The following is an 18,169-nucleotide window of genomic DNA, read 5'->3' on the forward strand; positions in this document are numbered from 1 at the left end:
TTGTTGGTTTGATTGCTTCTATTGCTCTCCTTATTTGTAAGATACTTTGGATAAAAGAGTCTGCTAAATGATTCAATTAAATGTAAATGTAAAAAAATTATATTATCCAGGTGAGCGCCACGGCCAGGGTTATTATCTTATATTAACTAAAACAAACTATTGAAATTAAAAATAAAGATCAGTTCAAAAACTAAACGAAAATTATAAATGTAGCCTTAGCAATAAACTGAAATAATTTTATAATAAAAAGTAAAACTAAAAAGGAAACCTAAATAGCAAAAAAAAAAAAAAAAAAACATGACAATTTTTTTACTAAAAATAACGTGGAAAATTTCAAATTAAAGCTAATTGCATGAATATAGTATGTATATTAAAATGTATTTGACAATATAATATAATAAATATAATATAATGTATATAAGTAAATCTTACCCAAATCTTACCCAAGAGGCCAATCACAAAAACACAAGTACACAACATATACTATCCAGTGGAAAAGAGTGTGCCTTAATAAACACAACAGCATTTGGGAAGTTACAAAATATGAAACATCTGCATTTGCATTTTATTCACATACCAAAAGAGCAATTCTTCTCCTGCATGTCCTTTGGATATATTGTAATTCAAATGAATGTGGACTTTAAGAATGAATATGACAATTATTTATCTGAAAATATACACACAAAGTGGGTTTTAGTTAGAGATGATTTGGATGATCCATGGGCATTAGCACTTATAGAGGGGGTAATAACTGCATATTAATACACAAAGATATCTATGACTGCTCTGTGGTGTCCCTGATGTAAATCGGCAAGCCAGTCCCACATGTACTAATAACAATATCTGAAAGCGTACACTTGGATGCATTAGTCCACTTTTTAATTGCAATACTTGTTTACAGATGGCGTTTCTGTTCAAACCATATGATTTAGGGGATGTTTACACCACACAGTCTTCAACTAAAAAAAGGAAACTTTATGCGCTTTGGCCATTCATTTACACGACAGAAGATTTTTGAGGCCTGAAAATGTTGAAAGCGATATTTATCGATTTATCGTCTCTGTGTAAAGTACAAAAATACAGATTTGTGCAAACTTTTCAAAAACGCAAAGGAATAACCTTTACGTTTTTAGTAGTTGTCATGTAAACAAACCCCAAATTCTGTCAGTCATGAAAATGCATATGCATACTAAGAAAAATCTCAATATATTTGGTTTCATATTGAAGACGAATACTGTAAAATAACAATATCACCTCTACCAGAGAGTGATAATGCAAAATCAATATGAAAATATAATAAAACTGCATTATGAATAATAAAACTGCAATGAAATGATAATATTGAAATTCAAAGGCAGGTGTCAACAGTGAATTATAAATAGTCACAAATATGACCCCCCTCCAGAAAATACACTGTAACATAAAAACTATAACATGCAAACAAATGGATATGGTCATATCTATAAGCCAAGTCAGAGTTAGACATAATTAGAGTAAAGGCTTAAAAATATTTACTATCTTAATTTTAACCATCATGACAATATGGTTAATTAAAGAAGTTAGCCCTAAACTAGCTAAAAATATTTCTTATATTTCCATATTATATGGGCATATCTATGCAATATGTGAAAATATACAAGTCCTAATGACTTCAACACATGTATCTGTACATAAACCATCTATTTCCATTCTATTTATATTATAATTAAATATAACTAACACTCCATATTAAGGCACATAGACCTGCTATCCAAGACCTCTGTGTGCAAAAACTATTTATTAAAACATCATTTTTATGTTTGTTCCCTTTAAAGGACTTTTAAGCCTATTTATGGTTTACATTCTATTTGACTCCAATGACTTTGAGTTCACTGGCAAAAGCATTCCTTTAAAAAGGTACTCGTCCAAATAAAGGTGTCATAATATGGACATTTTTGTGCACTTTTATGACACATTCATGGCCAGCCAAAGTTATTGTCCAGGCCAAAATTTTCCAGGTCAAATTCCAGGATGGAGTCCGGCAGACCTGATATGTCCTGGTCCAGCCAGGATGACGCGTCTGGAAAAAATGGAGAATTAATTGATGAGAGAAATAAGTCTAAAATTAAATATGACAAAAATTATGTTAAACAATAACCATTATCAAAATTTGCAACTACATGCCTTCCGAAGCAAGAAACTGATTTTTTACAAAGTCCAATACCTGTTAAAAGTTTGGAAACATTACAATTTCTTAATGTTTTTAAAAGAAGTCTTTTAAGCGAATCAAGCAAACCAAAGCTTCATTTATTTAATCAAAAATACAGCAAAAAATATTATGAAATATTATTTAAATGTGAAATAATTGTTTACTATTTTAATAAAAAAAAAAGTGATTTATTTCTGATCAAAGCTGAATTTTCAGCATCATTACTCACGTCTTCAGTGTCACATGATCCTTAATAATGTAATATGTAATATGTAATATGCTTATTTGCTGCTCAAGAAACATTTCTTCTTCTTATTATTATTCTTATTATTATTATCAATGTTGAAATAAATTAAATGGATCAAAAGTGACAGAATATTACAAAATATTTATATTTAATATATTTAATAAATTATGTTAATTGAACTTTCTATTTATCAAAGAATCATGAAAAAAATAATAATAATCACAATTTCAAAAAAAAATATTAAGCAGCAAAACTGCTTTCAACATTAATAATAATAATAATAATAATAATAATAATAATAATAATATTACCTGAACAGCATATCAGAATGATTTCTGAAGGATCATGTGACACTGAAGACTGGAGGAATGATGCTGAAAATTCAGCTTTAATCACAGGAATAAATTACATTTGAAAATATATTTAAATACAAAAAAGTTATTTCATTTTGTAATTATGTTACAATATTAATATGTTTACTGTATTTTTGATCAAATAATTATAAGACTTCTTTTAAAAACATAAAAATGGCAATGTTTCCAGACTTTTGACAGGTATTGTAAATCTAAGAATAACTTTTTTTATTATTATTTGTAGTAATATTTCAAGATGAACACTTTTTGAGGAACGCTCATTTGTTAATCTCTCAATCACCAGTGTTTTACAATACTCAATACTTTATACAGTACAACGTTTGTGCCCGCCACAATAAAAACTACAGAGCTGCATTTTGCATTTTATGTAAATAGTCTGCTATTGTTACCGTTATAAAGATCTCATTGATTTACATTACACAAGAATTTTATCACAGGTTTTGGCCATATAAATATCAACAACTCCAACAAACCGGTCACCGTTTTTTTTCTCCTTGAGTTTGTGCTCCATATTCTCCTACGAATCAAACCTTTATGAGTTACCGAAGCCTGATGCATCAACTCGTGAAAAAAAGGTAAAATAAACCATTAAAAAAAAAAATTCTGACTATGATTTCATACTTCAAGCTTAACAGGGTTAAACTGGCGCCTTGTGTTAATCTTACCAGATAGGTTGATGTTGAAAACATTTTGTGTGTCTCCAGCACTGCAGCTTTGGTTCTGCTGTGGTGGCTGTTCCTTGCTTTCTGCAGCTTCACAGTTGAGCTCCTCTGACACTCTACTGCCGCCTAGAGGCTCCTTTTGAAGTGTCCCGAGCTGTGTAGGGAGCAAAATATTCAAAATCAGTGACACAGCCACACACACCATATGGCCAAGACAGTGTGTATGTGTGCAATCTAAGCTGATGATTAATAAAATTAAGCAATGTACCTGCTGAGAAAGGGCCTTTGCTTGGCTAGGGGTAAGATGTAAGCCAACATATGATTCCTGTAACAAAGAAGGTGTTTATCATCATCATCATCATCATCCTTATCATCATCATCATCATTATCATCATCATCAGGTTCATACACTCTAATGCAAACAGGGCTCACCTTGTTCAGTTCAAAATCTTTATCCTGCAAACTTTGATTGGCTCCATCTACTTCACTTTCCTTACAATGAGTGGTTTTCAGTCCCTCTCCTCTTTGAGTCTCGTGGACAGCGACTTTAGATTGTGGTTTTGCTTCCTCCTGCATCTGCATACAGTGTCTACGTTTCCCCTGCATGTGTTGCAAGCCATGCGTGCCGGTCATATGATTCCAGTTTTTCTCATGACCCGGAGAGGGGAAAGTTGCAGATTGATGCAGATGTTGACCTTGATACTGGCCCTGTTGGCAAGGCAAATGCCACTGATCCTCAGACATCTGATGATGCTGGAACTGTGTGAACAGCTGATGATGATTATGTTGTTGCTGCTGCTGGGCAATCGCTTGCGGTAACATGTGTGGTTGGTGAGTTTGGGAATGATGCAGTAACTGCTGTTGATATTTAGCGTGCAGTTGTGAATGATGCTGCAGGTGCCGACTGTGTTTGTGAGTGTGATGTTGTTGCGTCTGACTGTGTGTTTGTTGATGTTGTGGCGGGTGGTCGTTTTGAATCCACTGCTCCATCTCTGGGATAGACTGATCCTGTGCCTCTGGCTGGAAATACTGCCGCATTGGCTGATGGGACAGCGGAGGAGCGGAGCGGAGATGGTGAGCACAGGGATATGCTGGTGGCTTTGTTTCCTTCAGAACTTTGTTGGGGTTGACAAGAGGAGTACCCTGCGAAAAAGATTCATACTAAATATTATAAATAATAATAAAATAAAAAATAATGAGAACATAATAATTAATATAACTCTAGAAGGCGTAGGCTGATAGGTCTTTAAATGCAATCTGCAAGCAATCACATCGTTACCACATGGCACAAGCTGATTGGCCTCCTGCAGCCAATGAGATTGCTTGTTTAATATTTAAATAATTGTTTGCTGTGGGGTAGTTATGCAGCAAGCTATCAAAGCTACTCTGAAATCCTTCACCTCCCCAGCTCCACCTGTCTAGATCTGCTGTGGGATTTATGTATGTCTATTTATGGAGCAGCAATAGGCCTGTCGCAATAATTAATATATCGACTTATCGCACGATTTATGGGCATGACTGTGATTTGTTTTGGCCCAGTGGCCCATCATATTGCCCATTGTGTTTAAATGCTTGTTTGTTTACATTTTACATTTTAGCACTTTGGGATTGTTTTTAACTATGAAAAGGGCTTTACAAATAAAATATATTATTATTATTATTATTATTACATTTAAGCCTATCACGCTTCACCTACTTGCAAACATGGGAACTTTGGTGACTGACAGCCTGTCTAATGTGCGCAGAGATGTGTTAGTGCTGGTATTAATGAAATAGATAGATAGACAGACAGATGGATGGACAGACAGACAGATAGATAGATAATGCATGGATGGACAGACAGACAGACAGATGGACGGACGGATGGATGGACTGACAGACAGATGATGGACAGATGATGGATGTATGGATAGACAGACAGATGATGTATGGACAGACAAACAGTGTATGGACAGACAGACAAAATAAATAGATGGATAGATGTATGGATAGCTGGACGGACGAACAGATGATGATAGATAGATAGATAGATAGATAGATAGATAGATAGATAGATAGATAGATAGATAGATAGATAGATAGATAGATAGATAGACATGATTATCTACAATCTTCATATCTTGCCTGTGATACAGAAGACATGGTTGGAGACACTGTGGGTGAAAACTGCTTTGGATGATGCCAGCGAGACTCTCCACCACTGGGCACAATGAGTGGGCTGAGCTGGGCTCTCTTCCGTGATGTGGTGGCATGGCCGAGGCCAGTTACACGCGGTGAACCGGAGAGAGAGGAAGAGGAGCAAGACGGAGATCCACCGATCCCACTGCTGTGACTGCAGCGGCTGGCCGATGACTGGATGGACTGATTACTCAGTGAAGAGCTACTAAGGGAGGACTGCAGGGAATGGTTGCTGAGCGATGACTGCAGGGACGAGTTGCTGAGGGACAGTCGTAAGGAAGCGGAGCTCAGGGAGCTGGGTAGGGAGTGGCTGCTGAGACAGGTCTGAATGTTGGGATTGCTGAGTGACGACTGGAGCAAAGGGTTACTCAAAGATGCCTGAAGAGATGAGGAGGACAGACCTAAAAAGATAAAATGGTGTCATTTATTTGCATCATGATACTTTGTTGTTACACCACTGGAAAAATTATCAGAATTTGGCATAATGAAGTCAAAACCTAGCCTGACAAGCCAGGCCCCAATCAAGATGTTTGGTCTGGAAACTCACCATTGACAGCTCAATCTGAGGGGCGGGATAAACGGTTGTCTTTTAAACTCCCTCTGCCGCGATAGGATAGCGCTACAACCAACCAGAGCAACGTGAAACGGAGCTCGTTGATAGATTAAAGGGTAACTAAACCCTAGAACAACTTTTTTTAGTTAATGATCTGCAAGAATGGAGCTTTATTATTATTGTTCATTGAGTCGAGTAAATGTTTTGACAGTTGGGTTTAAAGTGTTTAAATTCTATAATATATGGTATAAAAACGTCTTAGTGCTGCCCTCTTAAGGTTGAACGGTGGCTACTGCAGTTGAATTTTCCTATTGGACGTTATGGTACTTCGTTACGTAGGTTTGTACTTCCAACGGCTCACTAACCACGCCCCTGGCACGAGCTCACCACGCCCTGAGAAATGTTTTCCGTGATCACATGATGAGAACGGCTTCAGTCCAGTATGAGCGCTCATGTTAAATGAAGTAGAAACATTATGAATGAAACTCTCTCTTCACTTGCTTTCAACATCCTAATTAAGAAAATACAGATATATAATGCAGTTGTAAGTACATGTTAAGCTTTTCTTCTGATAGTTTTGCCACCTGTCATGTCTACAGATAATTTTCATACCTCAGACGCTTTCAGACAAACCCTGACACGCAAATGGTTGCCGTGGTAATGAACAACAAATCCGTAACGTGCTAGACTGCGGGCGTATGTAGTCTAACTTTTATTTAATGCATGAGGAATATTTAATATGAGGAAATCTGTTGTAATAGGCTATTAGGTTTGAACTTATTGGTCCTGTGATTTTTTTAGTGGCATTCAGTATAAGGATATGGCTGTTCAGTGTTCATAGATTAGTTAGTGATCTCATTCTCTCTTGCGCTGCTGCTTCGCTAGCATGAATGAATGAATGAATGAAAGCATCGTATGCATCGGGAGTTAAAGCAGTTTGAGCCAACAAACTCTGTGTCTACAGACATTTCACCCTCCTCCACTTCAGGTGAAGGTGGTGGAGAGAAGTCCTCTACTTTAGATGACCGCTCTGTTGCAAAACTACTGTCCTCACTCCAGTCACTATCAATCTTTGCGAGTCTGACAACTGTCAAACAAGTTGTCACTACGGGTCTCAGGTGCACGCCCCCCCCCCCCCCCCCGCTCAGCGCCGCCCTCGTCTCGTCCCCTCTCTCTCCGCTGGGCTCTGCCCACTTTTGCAGCATTTTTCAAATATTGCCAGAGGGCGGAGTTAGGCTGTGAACAGGGGTTTAGTTACCCTTTAAACATTCGCCGTATCCATTCGGCAAAACTCCGAACACATCTTCCCTTTTTAAGAATGACTTCAGTGCCGTCCTGTTCTTTTCTCAGAGAAAAGCTTAACTCCAAGTCTTCCAGACTCGCGGTCAAAGCTGATTCGATAGACCGCCGTTCGCCAGCTTCTGTGTTTAATAGAAGCACGTAAGCGCAACTTGCCCGTCATTATATTAAGCCCCGCCCACCGACTCTATACACGATGTGATTGGCCTGACCAGAGTTTGGTTTTTACAGCTCAGAAGTGTATTGAGAGTTGCTAGACGACACTCGCAGCAGATTACATTTGCTTTCGCTAGGCTGCATCTAAATTTCTAGGCTAGTCAAAACCCTCTGCAATTCAAAAAACATACCTGGCAAGTTAAAGTCAGCCATAATGTCAGGATGCATGGAAGAGTTGCTCAGGTGATCGGCACCGCTGTGGTGCTCAGAGTCCTGGCCTGCAGGAAGAGAAGGCAGGTGCAGGCTGGAGAGGTCTGGAAGAGAGCCACACGTACTGAGGGCCGGTGGGACAGGGAGGGAAGATACCTGCTGGTCAGGCAATGGGAAGTTGCTGGAGAGACAGCAAACAAAGACTGTTTATAGAAGGAAAACTGTGACAGATTCATTTCTAGGACTGAAGAGGAACTTACTGAATAACAGGTGCTTCACATTCTGATGATGACATTGAGGAAAACTACAAAAGAAGATGCAATGGAGATAAATGAGCCACAGCTTATCAAATTAGTGCTTAAAGAGCCCAGATTATGCTTTTTTAAAGCTGCACTGTGATATTTTCCCCCATCTAGCGGTGAAAAGGTATATGACCATCCAGGGAATAATAGTTTCTGTTCCTCTCAATTCTGATTTCGTTTTAACTCCTACGGCGGCCGATTTAGTCCAAGATTAACATGGCAATCCCCCTCTTCACATTCGACATGGTGCCATCGAGTGTTAAAACGCGAAAGGCGAAGCTTGAATTTACGGGTATGTCCCTCTTTGGCTAATGTACTTTCAAGATGGAGGGGCAACATGGCGACCTGCATTCGAACCCCTCTCCCGTATGTATTTTCAATGGCATATTATAAACTTACGAGAATACTTTATTACTTGAAAGAAGTAAATATACATTAATGAGCACATATATTTTTGAAAGAACTAAGTGTTTTTAGCTAAGAATAAAATAAAAAAGTGTATTTGTGTATAAACTTTAAAATGTAGCTTTAAAAGAAACATTCAAAGCTACAGTGTAGCTTTAAAGGTTCCTCTTTTCTTTTTTTTATTAGAGGCCTCAGCTTCACATGCGTCAAAGGTCAAAAAACACATTAATTTTCTTATAATATACATTGCACATCCCCTCATTTCTCTAGGAGCCTGAAAACGGTTTGTTCTAAGATTCAGGGCCCTATCATACACCCGGTGCAATTCGACGCCAGATGCGACACAGGTGTATTTTTGCTAGTTTCATCCTGACACAGTTATCATTTTCATGTCCTGCGCCACATTGTTCAAATAGCAAATGCATTTGCTGGTCTGAAACGAGGTGTGTTCAGGTGCATGGTTGGTGCGTTGCTATTTTGAGGAAGCTGAAAATGACCACTCCACTGACCAATAAAAACCTGGTCTAAAGTCAATAGCACACTATTTTTTGTGTTATTTAAAAAAATGCACCTATAGGCGAGTGTACCGCACGTACACTCACACACATTTTTAAATTTTAAAAAATAAAAGGATTACAATGTAAAAAAAAATATTGTGTACATAAAAGATAAAAATGCCTTCATGTTATAATGGAGAGTCATTGCGTGTATCAGAATTACCTACACGAATGAAGTTTTGACGCTACTTATTTGACCAATCGTGGCAATACACATGTATTTAAACTGACTCGTCAGGTTTAGAGTGTCTATATTCCTCATGTAAATAGTGAATCCGTCATGGTGTGAGTGCAGTTGGCTTTCAAAGGGAATGGGAGATGAGACTCTGATTTGTTTATTGCTTGTTATGCCCGAAACACACCCATTAGTCATTACTCTTTACTCTCATTATTATTAAAAGAATAGGGGCGACCGCTTTAAACCATGTGCCAGGCGCGCAGACAATTTTTTCCCGTTGTTTAATTAGCAAAACTGGATTTGGACTTCACCATGCGCTTAAGATCATGCACTTAGACCAGGGGTGTCCAAAGTCAGGGTTTAGCTCCAGCTTGCCTCAAACACCTGTCAGGAATTTTCTAATATGCCTAATAAGACTTTGTTTAAGTGGTACAGGTGTTTAACTCTGCAGGACAGTGGCCCTCCAGGAGCAGGATTGGACACCCCTGACTTACACCATTAAAATCGGGCCCTCGGACTCTCTAAACGCCTTCTTCCCAAGACCCTGTTCTGCTCTGATTGGTCAGACAGCCCAATCTGTTGTGATTGGTCTACCGCTTACAGCGTGTCGAAGATGAAGCGCCGATTACCATACCATATCTAAATCTCAGCTCTTCCTCCGCACTTGATACAAAGTGATACGAACAGTAACGATGGCATTGGTTTTACCGTATCAGTTTCATGTGCATGTTGACAACATAAACCAAACGCTTCCCGTCTCTGCTACAACCACAGTGTTTAAGGGCGGGTCAAAATAGACGCCGTTCACGGGCAGTGAAGACCATAGGCTGGCATTATGAAAATGAATGTAGGTATGTAACAGGAGGTGAGACTGGAATTACTGACGACAGTAATTCCAATCAGATCTTTCTTTTAGGAGACACTAACTTTACTTAGTCATGCATTTTGATCTTTAAAACGTGTACGTTCACAAACAGCTTTATTACACAATGCATGAAAGGTATTAGAAAAAGCTTAATAGGTTCACTTTAAGAACAATTTAACAATGAGGCAGGATAAATACCTTCTTTAGTTTGGGAGATTGTGTCTCCTCTTGAATATTTTCTTCAATTAGTGGTGCAGGATGAGCAAATCCTTGAAGAATAGGTTTAATTGTAAATAAGCAAGTACTTTAAGACAAAATACTTATAATATGAAATAAATAATATTTTCAAGTCATGTTAATATCTGAAGTGGTCTTATCTAAATGTGAAGTTCACTGACTGATCATACAGTCCATTACATGTTTGCATGTACTATCGTTCAAAAGTTTGGGGTCAGTAAGTCTTTAGTGACCAAGGCTGCATTGATTTGATCAAAATACAGTAAAAATAATGATATTGTGAAATATTATTACAATTTAAAATAACTGTTTGCTATTTAAAATCATTCCTGTCACTTTTGATCGATTAAAAAAAATCTCACAGCCCCCAAAATTGGAGCCGCAGAGTATCTAACAAGATAAAGCAAAAAAAGCAACTGTTAAACTCACCATGGTGTCTGGTTTGAGGGTTCAGGGTTTGGGCAGATTTTGGATGGCCATGTAATTGAGTGTTTCGCACACTGGTGTGTAGGGCCGAGTCAGAGTTGGTTCTGAGAGGATAAACAGGATTGGAGAGTGATGGGTGTCAACAGGGTGAATAACATATTTTAAGTGTTTAATAGTAAGCATGTTCCTCCCCACTTAGTGAGATCAGTGGGTGTAACTAATACAATTATTATTGTACACGCACAAGAGCTGATCTTGGATCAGCAGTCGTCTTATGAGATCTGTTTACCTATTTAGAGCTGTCAGAGGAAGACGGACCATCTGGCTCTTCTCAGTGGCAGAACAACTGGACCAGTTTCTGGTTGGACACAAGCAGAAGCACATGGAGCTCAAAGCACATGATTGTGCACTGAAAGGTAATGTCGTGATTGTGAAAGACTTCAGCATACTTTATTTATAACCATACCTTCTCCAGTTAGGACCTCGAGGAGGAGAGAGGTGGGAAGAGAGATAGGGAGCGCTGTCAAACTGTGAAATTAAGTTAAGGCTTAAAAATTATTAATTTAGACTTCTCTTAGACCTTGCGACCTACAAAGTACCGTGAATTCTGATATTGTTTATGAATGATCACTGTGTAAGTATTTTTAAAAATGATTTACCAATTATAAACCATCATTTAAAAGTGTGGGGTCTGTAAGGTTTTTCAAGTTAATGTTAAAATACAATGCTAAAATACAATAATATTAAATATCATTACAATTTAAAATAACTGTTTTCCATTATAGCTGAATTTTTGCTGCTTAATATTTTTGTGGAAAGTGTGATACACTACCATTCAAAAGTTTGGGGTAAGATGTTTCTTCTTTTTCAAAATAAATTAATACATTTATTCAGCAAGGATGCATTATCACAATTATTATCGATGCTGAAATAGCTGCTTAATATTTTTTTCACAGGATTATTTGATGAATAAAAGGTTCAAATTAACAGAATTTATTTGAAACAATTCCTTTGTAACATTATAAATGTCTTTACTGTCACTTGGTAAATAAAATAATTAATTTCTATAAAAATAAATTGTTAACACTTTACTGCACGGTCCAATTCTCACTATTAACTAGTTGATTATCAGCATGCATATTACTAGGATATTGGCTGTTTATTAGCACTTATAAAGCACATATTAATGCCTTATTCTGCATGATCATATTCGACATCGCTTAAACCTACCCAATGCTAAACTTAACAGCTACTTATTATTAATAAGCAGTAATTAGGAGTTTAAGGCAAAAGTTATAGTCAATAGTGAGAATTGGCCTCTAATCTAAAGTATGACCAAAATATCTTAAAATAATAATTTGAATAATTGTGCACTTAGTGTAATATTGTACAAATGTTTTAACTGCATTTGAAGCCCTGCAAATCCGATGGTGATGAAAATTACCATTAAACATAACTGTTCTCTGTATACAACCATTGTCTGAGCACATTTATCAACAGTACAAAACTAAAGCAACACACAATTAGAGTTGTGCAATATTCCTTTCATATTACTATAAACATGCATCTGTAATATTATCAGTGGTAACGGTCCTTTTAGACATTCTAGTACTAACTATATGTAACTTTGCAACAACATGTCAACTAGCAGTGATTACAGACTGTCTGCTTAATATCTGCTAACACTTCATTTTGATGCTCCTAACGGATATTCAGACTGTAAGTAACTTTGCAACTACATGTCAACTCATTCTACTAAGCCTAACTGAACAGTCCAATACTCTAACGAGAGCTAGTTGACATGTAGTTGCAAAGTTGCTAGAACGTCTAAAGTGAACCATCAAAATAAAGTGTAACCTTATCAGCCATTGTTAAAGTGGGGATACATGTCTCCTGTGCGGCCTGCCAAGAGGACTAGGCTGGACGTCTCTGTACTCTTCATCTGCCTCTAGGAGCTGCTGTGTGAGATAACTCGGAAACTGTTAAGAGAAGAAAGTCAAATCAAATGCATTTCATTCAAACACAATAAAAAAGATTACACATTTATTGTTATGCAATCAAAAGCAATCCCTCACCTGAGTCTCTGTGGAGCATCTTGAGATCTGATTGACATTTGGCAGTGATCCTCCACAGTACGGGACCAAGTCTCTGGTTTGCCGAACTCTCTCAGCCTGAACCTGTGTAGGGAATGAATGGATGCCCACTGGTCACAGCAGCACAATACAACTCTCACTCACACACACTGCTTTACCCTCTGGGGAACAAACGCCTGTTACATCATAATTTAAAACAGACACCGTACCTGGGACTTACAGATCCCTTTGCCTCAGTCTGCAACAATGATGTGACAGACCTAAGATGAGTGACTGACAAAGCTATTTATGTGCATTGACATAATCCACATGGACCTGCTGAATCACAAGCCCATATACAGATTGTAACCCGTTTGATCCCCCCAAAAACCTTACTACATTTACGTTTTAATTTTAAATAACATTTTTAAAGGATCTAAAAAACGAATATTGTCTAGATTTAAAGTGAACCTTTTTTAAACATCTGCTGTAATGACCCGAACTGTTTAACACCAGTTTGCCCTTCATAAAACCGTCATAGAGTTACAACTACCGTATTTAAGTACATACTACATTTCAAGGGTCTAATATCGTTTATGCTTATAAAGATTGCTGTCCCATATAAATCATGATTGCACATGTAAACACTGAGCCAGATTTGTAATTAATAGCTGATTGATTCACATTGTACAATATTTGTTACATTAAATTAAAAAGTAAAAGTAGGCTACAAAAAAATATGCATTCATTTGTGGGCAAAAGTTTCTTTAACCCTACAAATGCCTGATTTAATTATGTTACTTTATTGTTTGAAACTTTATATTGGCTCTTATGGTGCAACAAGTAGTTTTTGACTCTAGTTTCAATCGAGTTAAAATAGTGACTAAGAATAAAATGCCGGCTTGTAATTAATTTTGAAAAATGTTATTTTAGGAAAGAAAAAAGAGGCATGCACAATTAAAAAAAACACTTAATCTGAGATTAAAAATTGGATTAAACGGGTTAATATGTATAACCATCCCCAAACATAACTGTTTATTACAAAGTAATTTCTTTACTTCCTTGGTTTCTTGTTTTTGACATCGCACTTCCTAAGTAGCTGTACCTAAAGCTGACCAGTTGTCACGAACTGTCAGTTTAAGCAGCCAAAATAACATTATAACGGAATAATCCATGTCCTGTGTTGAGCTAGACTCACCCTGATGGAAGTAATGTCCATCATAACCTCTCGGAAAGCGGCGGTGTCTTCAGCCTGTCGCTGATTGTGCAGGGCGATTTTCTCGCTGAATTTCCGCGGATTGCAGCTCCCAGGCGCTGGTCCTGCTCCGGGCCCCTGTCCGTGTCCCATTTCCCCAAGCCCAGCGCCTGACAAATGCATTATTTCGTTAAAAAATGAGAGAAAGCACGCTGGCTGACACGGCCAGAGTTCGACAAGTGACCCAGGCAAGAAAGCAAGACTTTTGACAACGGTGAGCGATGCATTGTGGGTAATGCAGTGCCGAACGTTGTAGTAAACATCGTTGCCAAGCTCATTCGTTATCTGTGAAGTGCACACGCCCAACTACAGTCGAGGAGGGAAAAACAACTCTGGTATTTTGGGAAACGTAGTTTATGCCAATTGAACGACTACCATGCGGACAATTTTGTTGCCAGACTTTCTGTCCTATAAAAAACACTTCCTAATTAAACTCAACGTTGAAATAGTACTACTGACAAACTTTTATGCAGTTTAAGTAATTTAAAACGTTAATAAATTATGTTGTTGCATTAAAAAAAGGATTGAGCCAAAAAAATCAAAACACTATTTGATAATTCGACACGGCACTTTTATTAATAAATTAAAGATAATATGATAAAAACATACTGTCACTTTGAATGTCTAGTACATACATACATACAAACATTTTATTTTTTCTCAGCAGACACAAAATCCTCAAAGGACTACAAATGACTCGTCATAAAACTACAGTTCCCATTTAAACGTCATCCAGCGACGTCTCTTTGAAAGCCTGAAGGTTTACTTCCGTTACGCTTAAACCGCAGCGGCTGCTAGCAGAAAGATGTCTGCAAGAAACATGGAGGAGAAAGTTGAGCCAGCTACAAACAGTAAAAATATATCTCTGCCTATGTCGAGGGTGCGATTAATCATGAAAAGTTCCCCCGATGTGTCCTGTATTAACCAGGACGCTCTTTTCTTAACAACAAAAGCAACGGTAATTTGATGTGCTATTAATCAGCGGTCAGTTGCCAGGCTAACTGTCTTATTTGTTTGAAAAGCTGTTTTATTTTTGGTCACTATGAATATTTACGACACCAGCTTTTAGTTTAAATGCATATATCTCGCATTGGTAAGAGAACGATACTTGTATCATTGGCCGATGTTTGTATTAATGTGTGACATCGTCATAATTTCCTCATAGGAGCTTTTTGTCCAACACTTGGCTCTGTCCTCCTTCAAAAATGGTTCCGGTAAAGAGACAAACACTCTGTCGTACAGTGATCTGGCCTGTGCAGCAGAGGAAACAGAAACATTTCAGTTTTTAGCTGGTGAGTCCTGGTCATTTGTAATGATGGCAAACACCATTCAAACTAAATCCAGAGGTGTGTAAACAGTTTTGTCTCTTCTATTTTTAGACATCCTTCCTAAAAAAATCTTGGCCAGAGAATATCTGAAGTCACTGGAAGAAATGGAAAAGGATGATGACAGCCTGTAGTGATGGATAGCAAGTCGGAGGAAATCCCTATGAACTGGTTGTGACCACTTCCTCACTAGGACAGTGGATAAAATCATCATAGGATGTTGACTCGCGAACAAGGACATTTCACCCAAAGAGTTGTTGTTTTAGAGAGGTAACTTACATGTTTTACTTTCTAGTCTGTGTGTTTTAGCACCTTCTTACACTATGCTGTTTAAAATATACAATAGCTACTGCAGACTCACAGCTGTTGTGCTGCATCGGTGTTGCATTAATACTTGACACCATCATTTGTATGTTTTTTTTTGTTGTTGTAAAGATTTTCATTCAGCGGCACGTCAACCATCCAAACACCTATACAGTCCAATCCATTCAATGTGAAATTAGACCTTGTTTAAGTGTCTTCAAAATCAAATTCTACTTCTCAGGGTTTCATGTATTTTAGAGGTATATTTGATGGCCACTGATGCTTTAACATTTTAACCACTTCACCGCTGAAGATTAAAAAAATACATTTGATTCATACTTGAGTCTGGACTGTAGCTGAAGATTTCCGTAGTGCTTTTAAACGCTTGAAGAGTTTGAATAAATACATTTGCTGATTATGTGTTCATCCTATTTTTAATATGGCAATCAGTCATGCAAAAATCAAATGAACTGTCATTTTTCTAGATCACAGATTATTCAAGAGATCAATTTATTATGGAATAGTCTGTAGTCTGGGGGTATAAAAATAGATTTTATTGTTAATACCTAATATTTAACTCAGTTACTTAGAGTGGAAGAAGAAAAAAACATACCAAAAGAGAAGTACAGAGTGCTGTCAGCATGCAGTATACTTTCATACATATCTTTGGTTTGTTTGATTAAATGTAATAAAGCATGCATTATTTTATTTTTTTACATATCCGTTTAACATGGGCTTGTGTTGCTCAAATGAAATTACTGGGGTAGTAGTTGGGCCAGTCGAGTTTGCATAGTGTTCAGAGACCTCTCCAGAATGGCAAGGTGTTTCTCCAGAAGTGCTGCTACCTTCTCCCTGTTGGCAATGGAGTCCTTCGTGATTTCAATTTGCTCCTTCAGACTGAGAGAGAGAAAAAACATAGTGCTTATAACATTTTAATAAACATTTTTTGATTCAGGAGAAAACGGTTGACATTTTGTAATCATGTGCCATCTCTTTCCACCATCTCCGACAGACTTCAACAATCAAATTCTGGAAGTAAAGATATGTTTTTTTAATGGCATCTCCATAGAGCAATTAATTTTTAATAATAATAACCACAGTGGACTGCAAGGTTCAGTGATGGTATACAAAACTACATTACCCATGATTCTTTACCAAGTAATCTCCACAAATCCAACTAAAGCACACCTAATGTACTCAGTGTCCGGTCCGCCCACTCCCATGAAGCACTGCGAATGACCTAGTCAATCTCCCTACACTCTCAAACTACTTAATGCTTGTGTGTGTGTGCATTATGCATGCATGAATATTTATCATTAAACATTTTCTCTCCACATTTAGGGATCAAACTTATATTCATGGTCAAAAGTGGAGCTTTTCCCCCCAGTTAAATCAATGTAATATATTTTTGTTTAGTAATGTTATTTAATATTTTGCTTTCATGGAATTTCATGGTACTAATTCATATTTATGCAATAATTTTTACAATATAATTAATCTATGCAAAAAAACACAGATATACGAACCCACATTAAACTCTGTGGCTCGTGGTGACACACTGATGTCTTAAGACACGAAATGATCGGTTTCTGCGAGAAACTGAACAGTATTTGTGTTAATGTGTTCACATTGTAAGTGCCACAAAGACCTCACCATTTCCTCACCATTCCGCTGAGGAAAATCAGTTCAATTTTTGGTCAAGTGACCCAAGAGCATGATTCTACATGATATCTGGCAGACGCGTATGTTACAATATTTATCAGTCCACCTGGAAACAAAGATGCCGTGATGTCAAACCCCCTCATGGAAGAAGAAAGCCATCGCATTTACAACTGTGACAATGAAGAGGATCAACTAAACAACAGAGTATGTGAAGTATATAAAGTTTGCAGCATAGACGCTTTAAAATACGTCTAAGTGTTTTACAGACCGGTCTGTTATTGTGGGGATAGTGACGTTGTGTTTTCATGGCCCTAAACATGATGCAGAACAAAACTAAATGTGATTGGTTGCTGTATATATCAGTCAGAGGGCCTCTAGGCAGTCCTTGGACAAGCTGCTAAGGAGTCCAGATCTTCTGGTGTCTATGCGAGACTAGTTGGTACCCCACACAGCTCCAGTGGAAACAAATGACTTCCAAATATCTATTGTTGATGGAGATAGTGAAAAGACAACTTTACAGTAAAATTCTGCTTAATGTTTTCTACCTCACAAATTTACCATAAAAACATTAAAAGGTTATTTCACCCAAAAATGAAAATTCTCTCATTAATTACTTACCCTAAGGTTGTTCGGCACCCGTAAGAACTCAACTGGAACACAAATGAAGATACACTGATTCATAACGTTCAAAACTCTGCTTTAAAATCGGCCCATC

General features: G+C 37.4%; 3 protein-coding genes across 3 annotated transcripts in view; 1 reads left to right on the forward strand and 2 right to left on the reverse strand.

The window, feature by feature from the left end:
• Nucleotides 1–573: 573 nt before the first annotated feature.
• On the reverse strand, nucleotides 574–14,427 carry crtc2 (CREB regulated transcription coactivator 2). The gene is made up of 14 exons (XM_067424949.1): nucleotides 14,108–14,427; nucleotides 12,913–13,014; nucleotides 12,724–12,816; nucleotides 11,304–11,365; nucleotides 11,127–11,195; nucleotides 10,841–10,941; nucleotides 10,373–10,443; nucleotides 8,128–8,171; nucleotides 7,849–8,048; nucleotides 5,596–6,050; nucleotides 3,904–4,614; nucleotides 3,740–3,796; nucleotides 3,475–3,625; nucleotides 574–2,059 (listed from the first exon to the last, which is right to left on the reverse strand). The coding sequence occupies exons 1-14, from the start codon at nucleotides 14,285–14,287 to the stop codon at nucleotides 1,956–1,958; spliced, it is 2,400 nt and encodes a 799-aa protein (XP_067281050.1). The 5' UTR covers nucleotides 14,288–14,427; the 3' UTR covers nucleotides 574–1,955.
• Nucleotides 14,428–14,913: 486 nt separating this feature from the next.
• Nucleotides 14,914–16,210, forward strand: chrac1 (chromatin accessibility complex subunit 1). Its single transcript, XM_067425292.1, has 3 exons — nucleotides 14,914–15,122; nucleotides 15,330–15,456; nucleotides 15,544–16,210. Exons 1-3 carry the CDS (start codon nucleotides 14,970–14,972, stop codon nucleotides 15,621–15,623), a joined length of 360 nt encoding a protein of 119 aa, XP_067281393.1. The 5' UTR covers nucleotides 14,914–14,969; the 3' UTR covers nucleotides 15,624–16,210.
• A 124-nt stretch (nucleotides 16,211–16,334) lies between these two features.
• Nucleotides 16,335–18,169, reverse strand: part of si:ch211-57n23.1 (uncharacterized) — a 4,273-nt gene continuing 2,438 nt past the window's right edge. The window contains exon 3 of the mRNA XM_067425291.1: nucleotides 16,335–16,689. Within this exon, the coding sequence (XP_067281392.1) occupies nucleotides 16,548–16,689 (142 nt within the window). The 3' untranslated portion in view covers nucleotides 16,335–16,547. The remainder of the gene's footprint in view (nucleotides 16,690–18,169) is intronic.

This window comes from Pseudorasbora parva, chromosome 19 (genome assembly GCF_024679245.1).
Source record: "Pseudorasbora parva isolate DD20220531a chromosome 19, ASM2467924v1, whole genome shotgun sequence".
In the NCBI taxonomy this organism is placed as follows: domain Eukaryota; kingdom Metazoa; phylum Chordata; class Actinopteri; order Cypriniformes; family Gobionidae; genus Pseudorasbora; species Pseudorasbora parva.

What these genes read in the sequence shown, in the direction of transcription:
- crtc2 (XM_067424949.1), bottom strand. Translation starts at nt 14,287, where the DNA reads ATGCATTTGTCAGGCGCTGGGCTTGGGGAAATGGGACACGGACAGGGG. An exon ending in CCCTCAAACCAGACACCATG is followed by an intron (nt 10,444 to 10,840) that starts GTGAGTTTAACA and finishes CTATTCTTCAAG; the next exon opens with GATTTGCTCATCCTGCACCA. An exon ending in TGTGAAGCACCTGTTATTCA is followed by an intron (nt 8,049 to 8,127) that starts GTAAGTTCCTCT and finishes CTGTCTCTCCAG; the next exon opens with CAACTTCCCATTGCCTGACC.
- chrac1 (XM_067425292.1), top strand. Translation starts at nt 14,970, where the DNA reads ATGTCTGCAAGAAACATGGAGGAGAAAGTTGAGCCAGCTACAAACAGT. An exon ending in TCTTAACAACAAAAGCAACG is followed by an intron (nt 15,123 to 15,329) that starts GTAATTTGATGT and finishes ATTTCCTCATAG; the next exon opens with GAGCTTTTTGTCCAACACTT. An exon ending in AACATTTCAGTTTTTAGCTG is followed by an intron (nt 15,457 to 15,543) that starts GTGAGTCCTGGT and finishes TTCTATTTTTAG; the next exon opens with ACATCCTTCCTAAAAAAATC.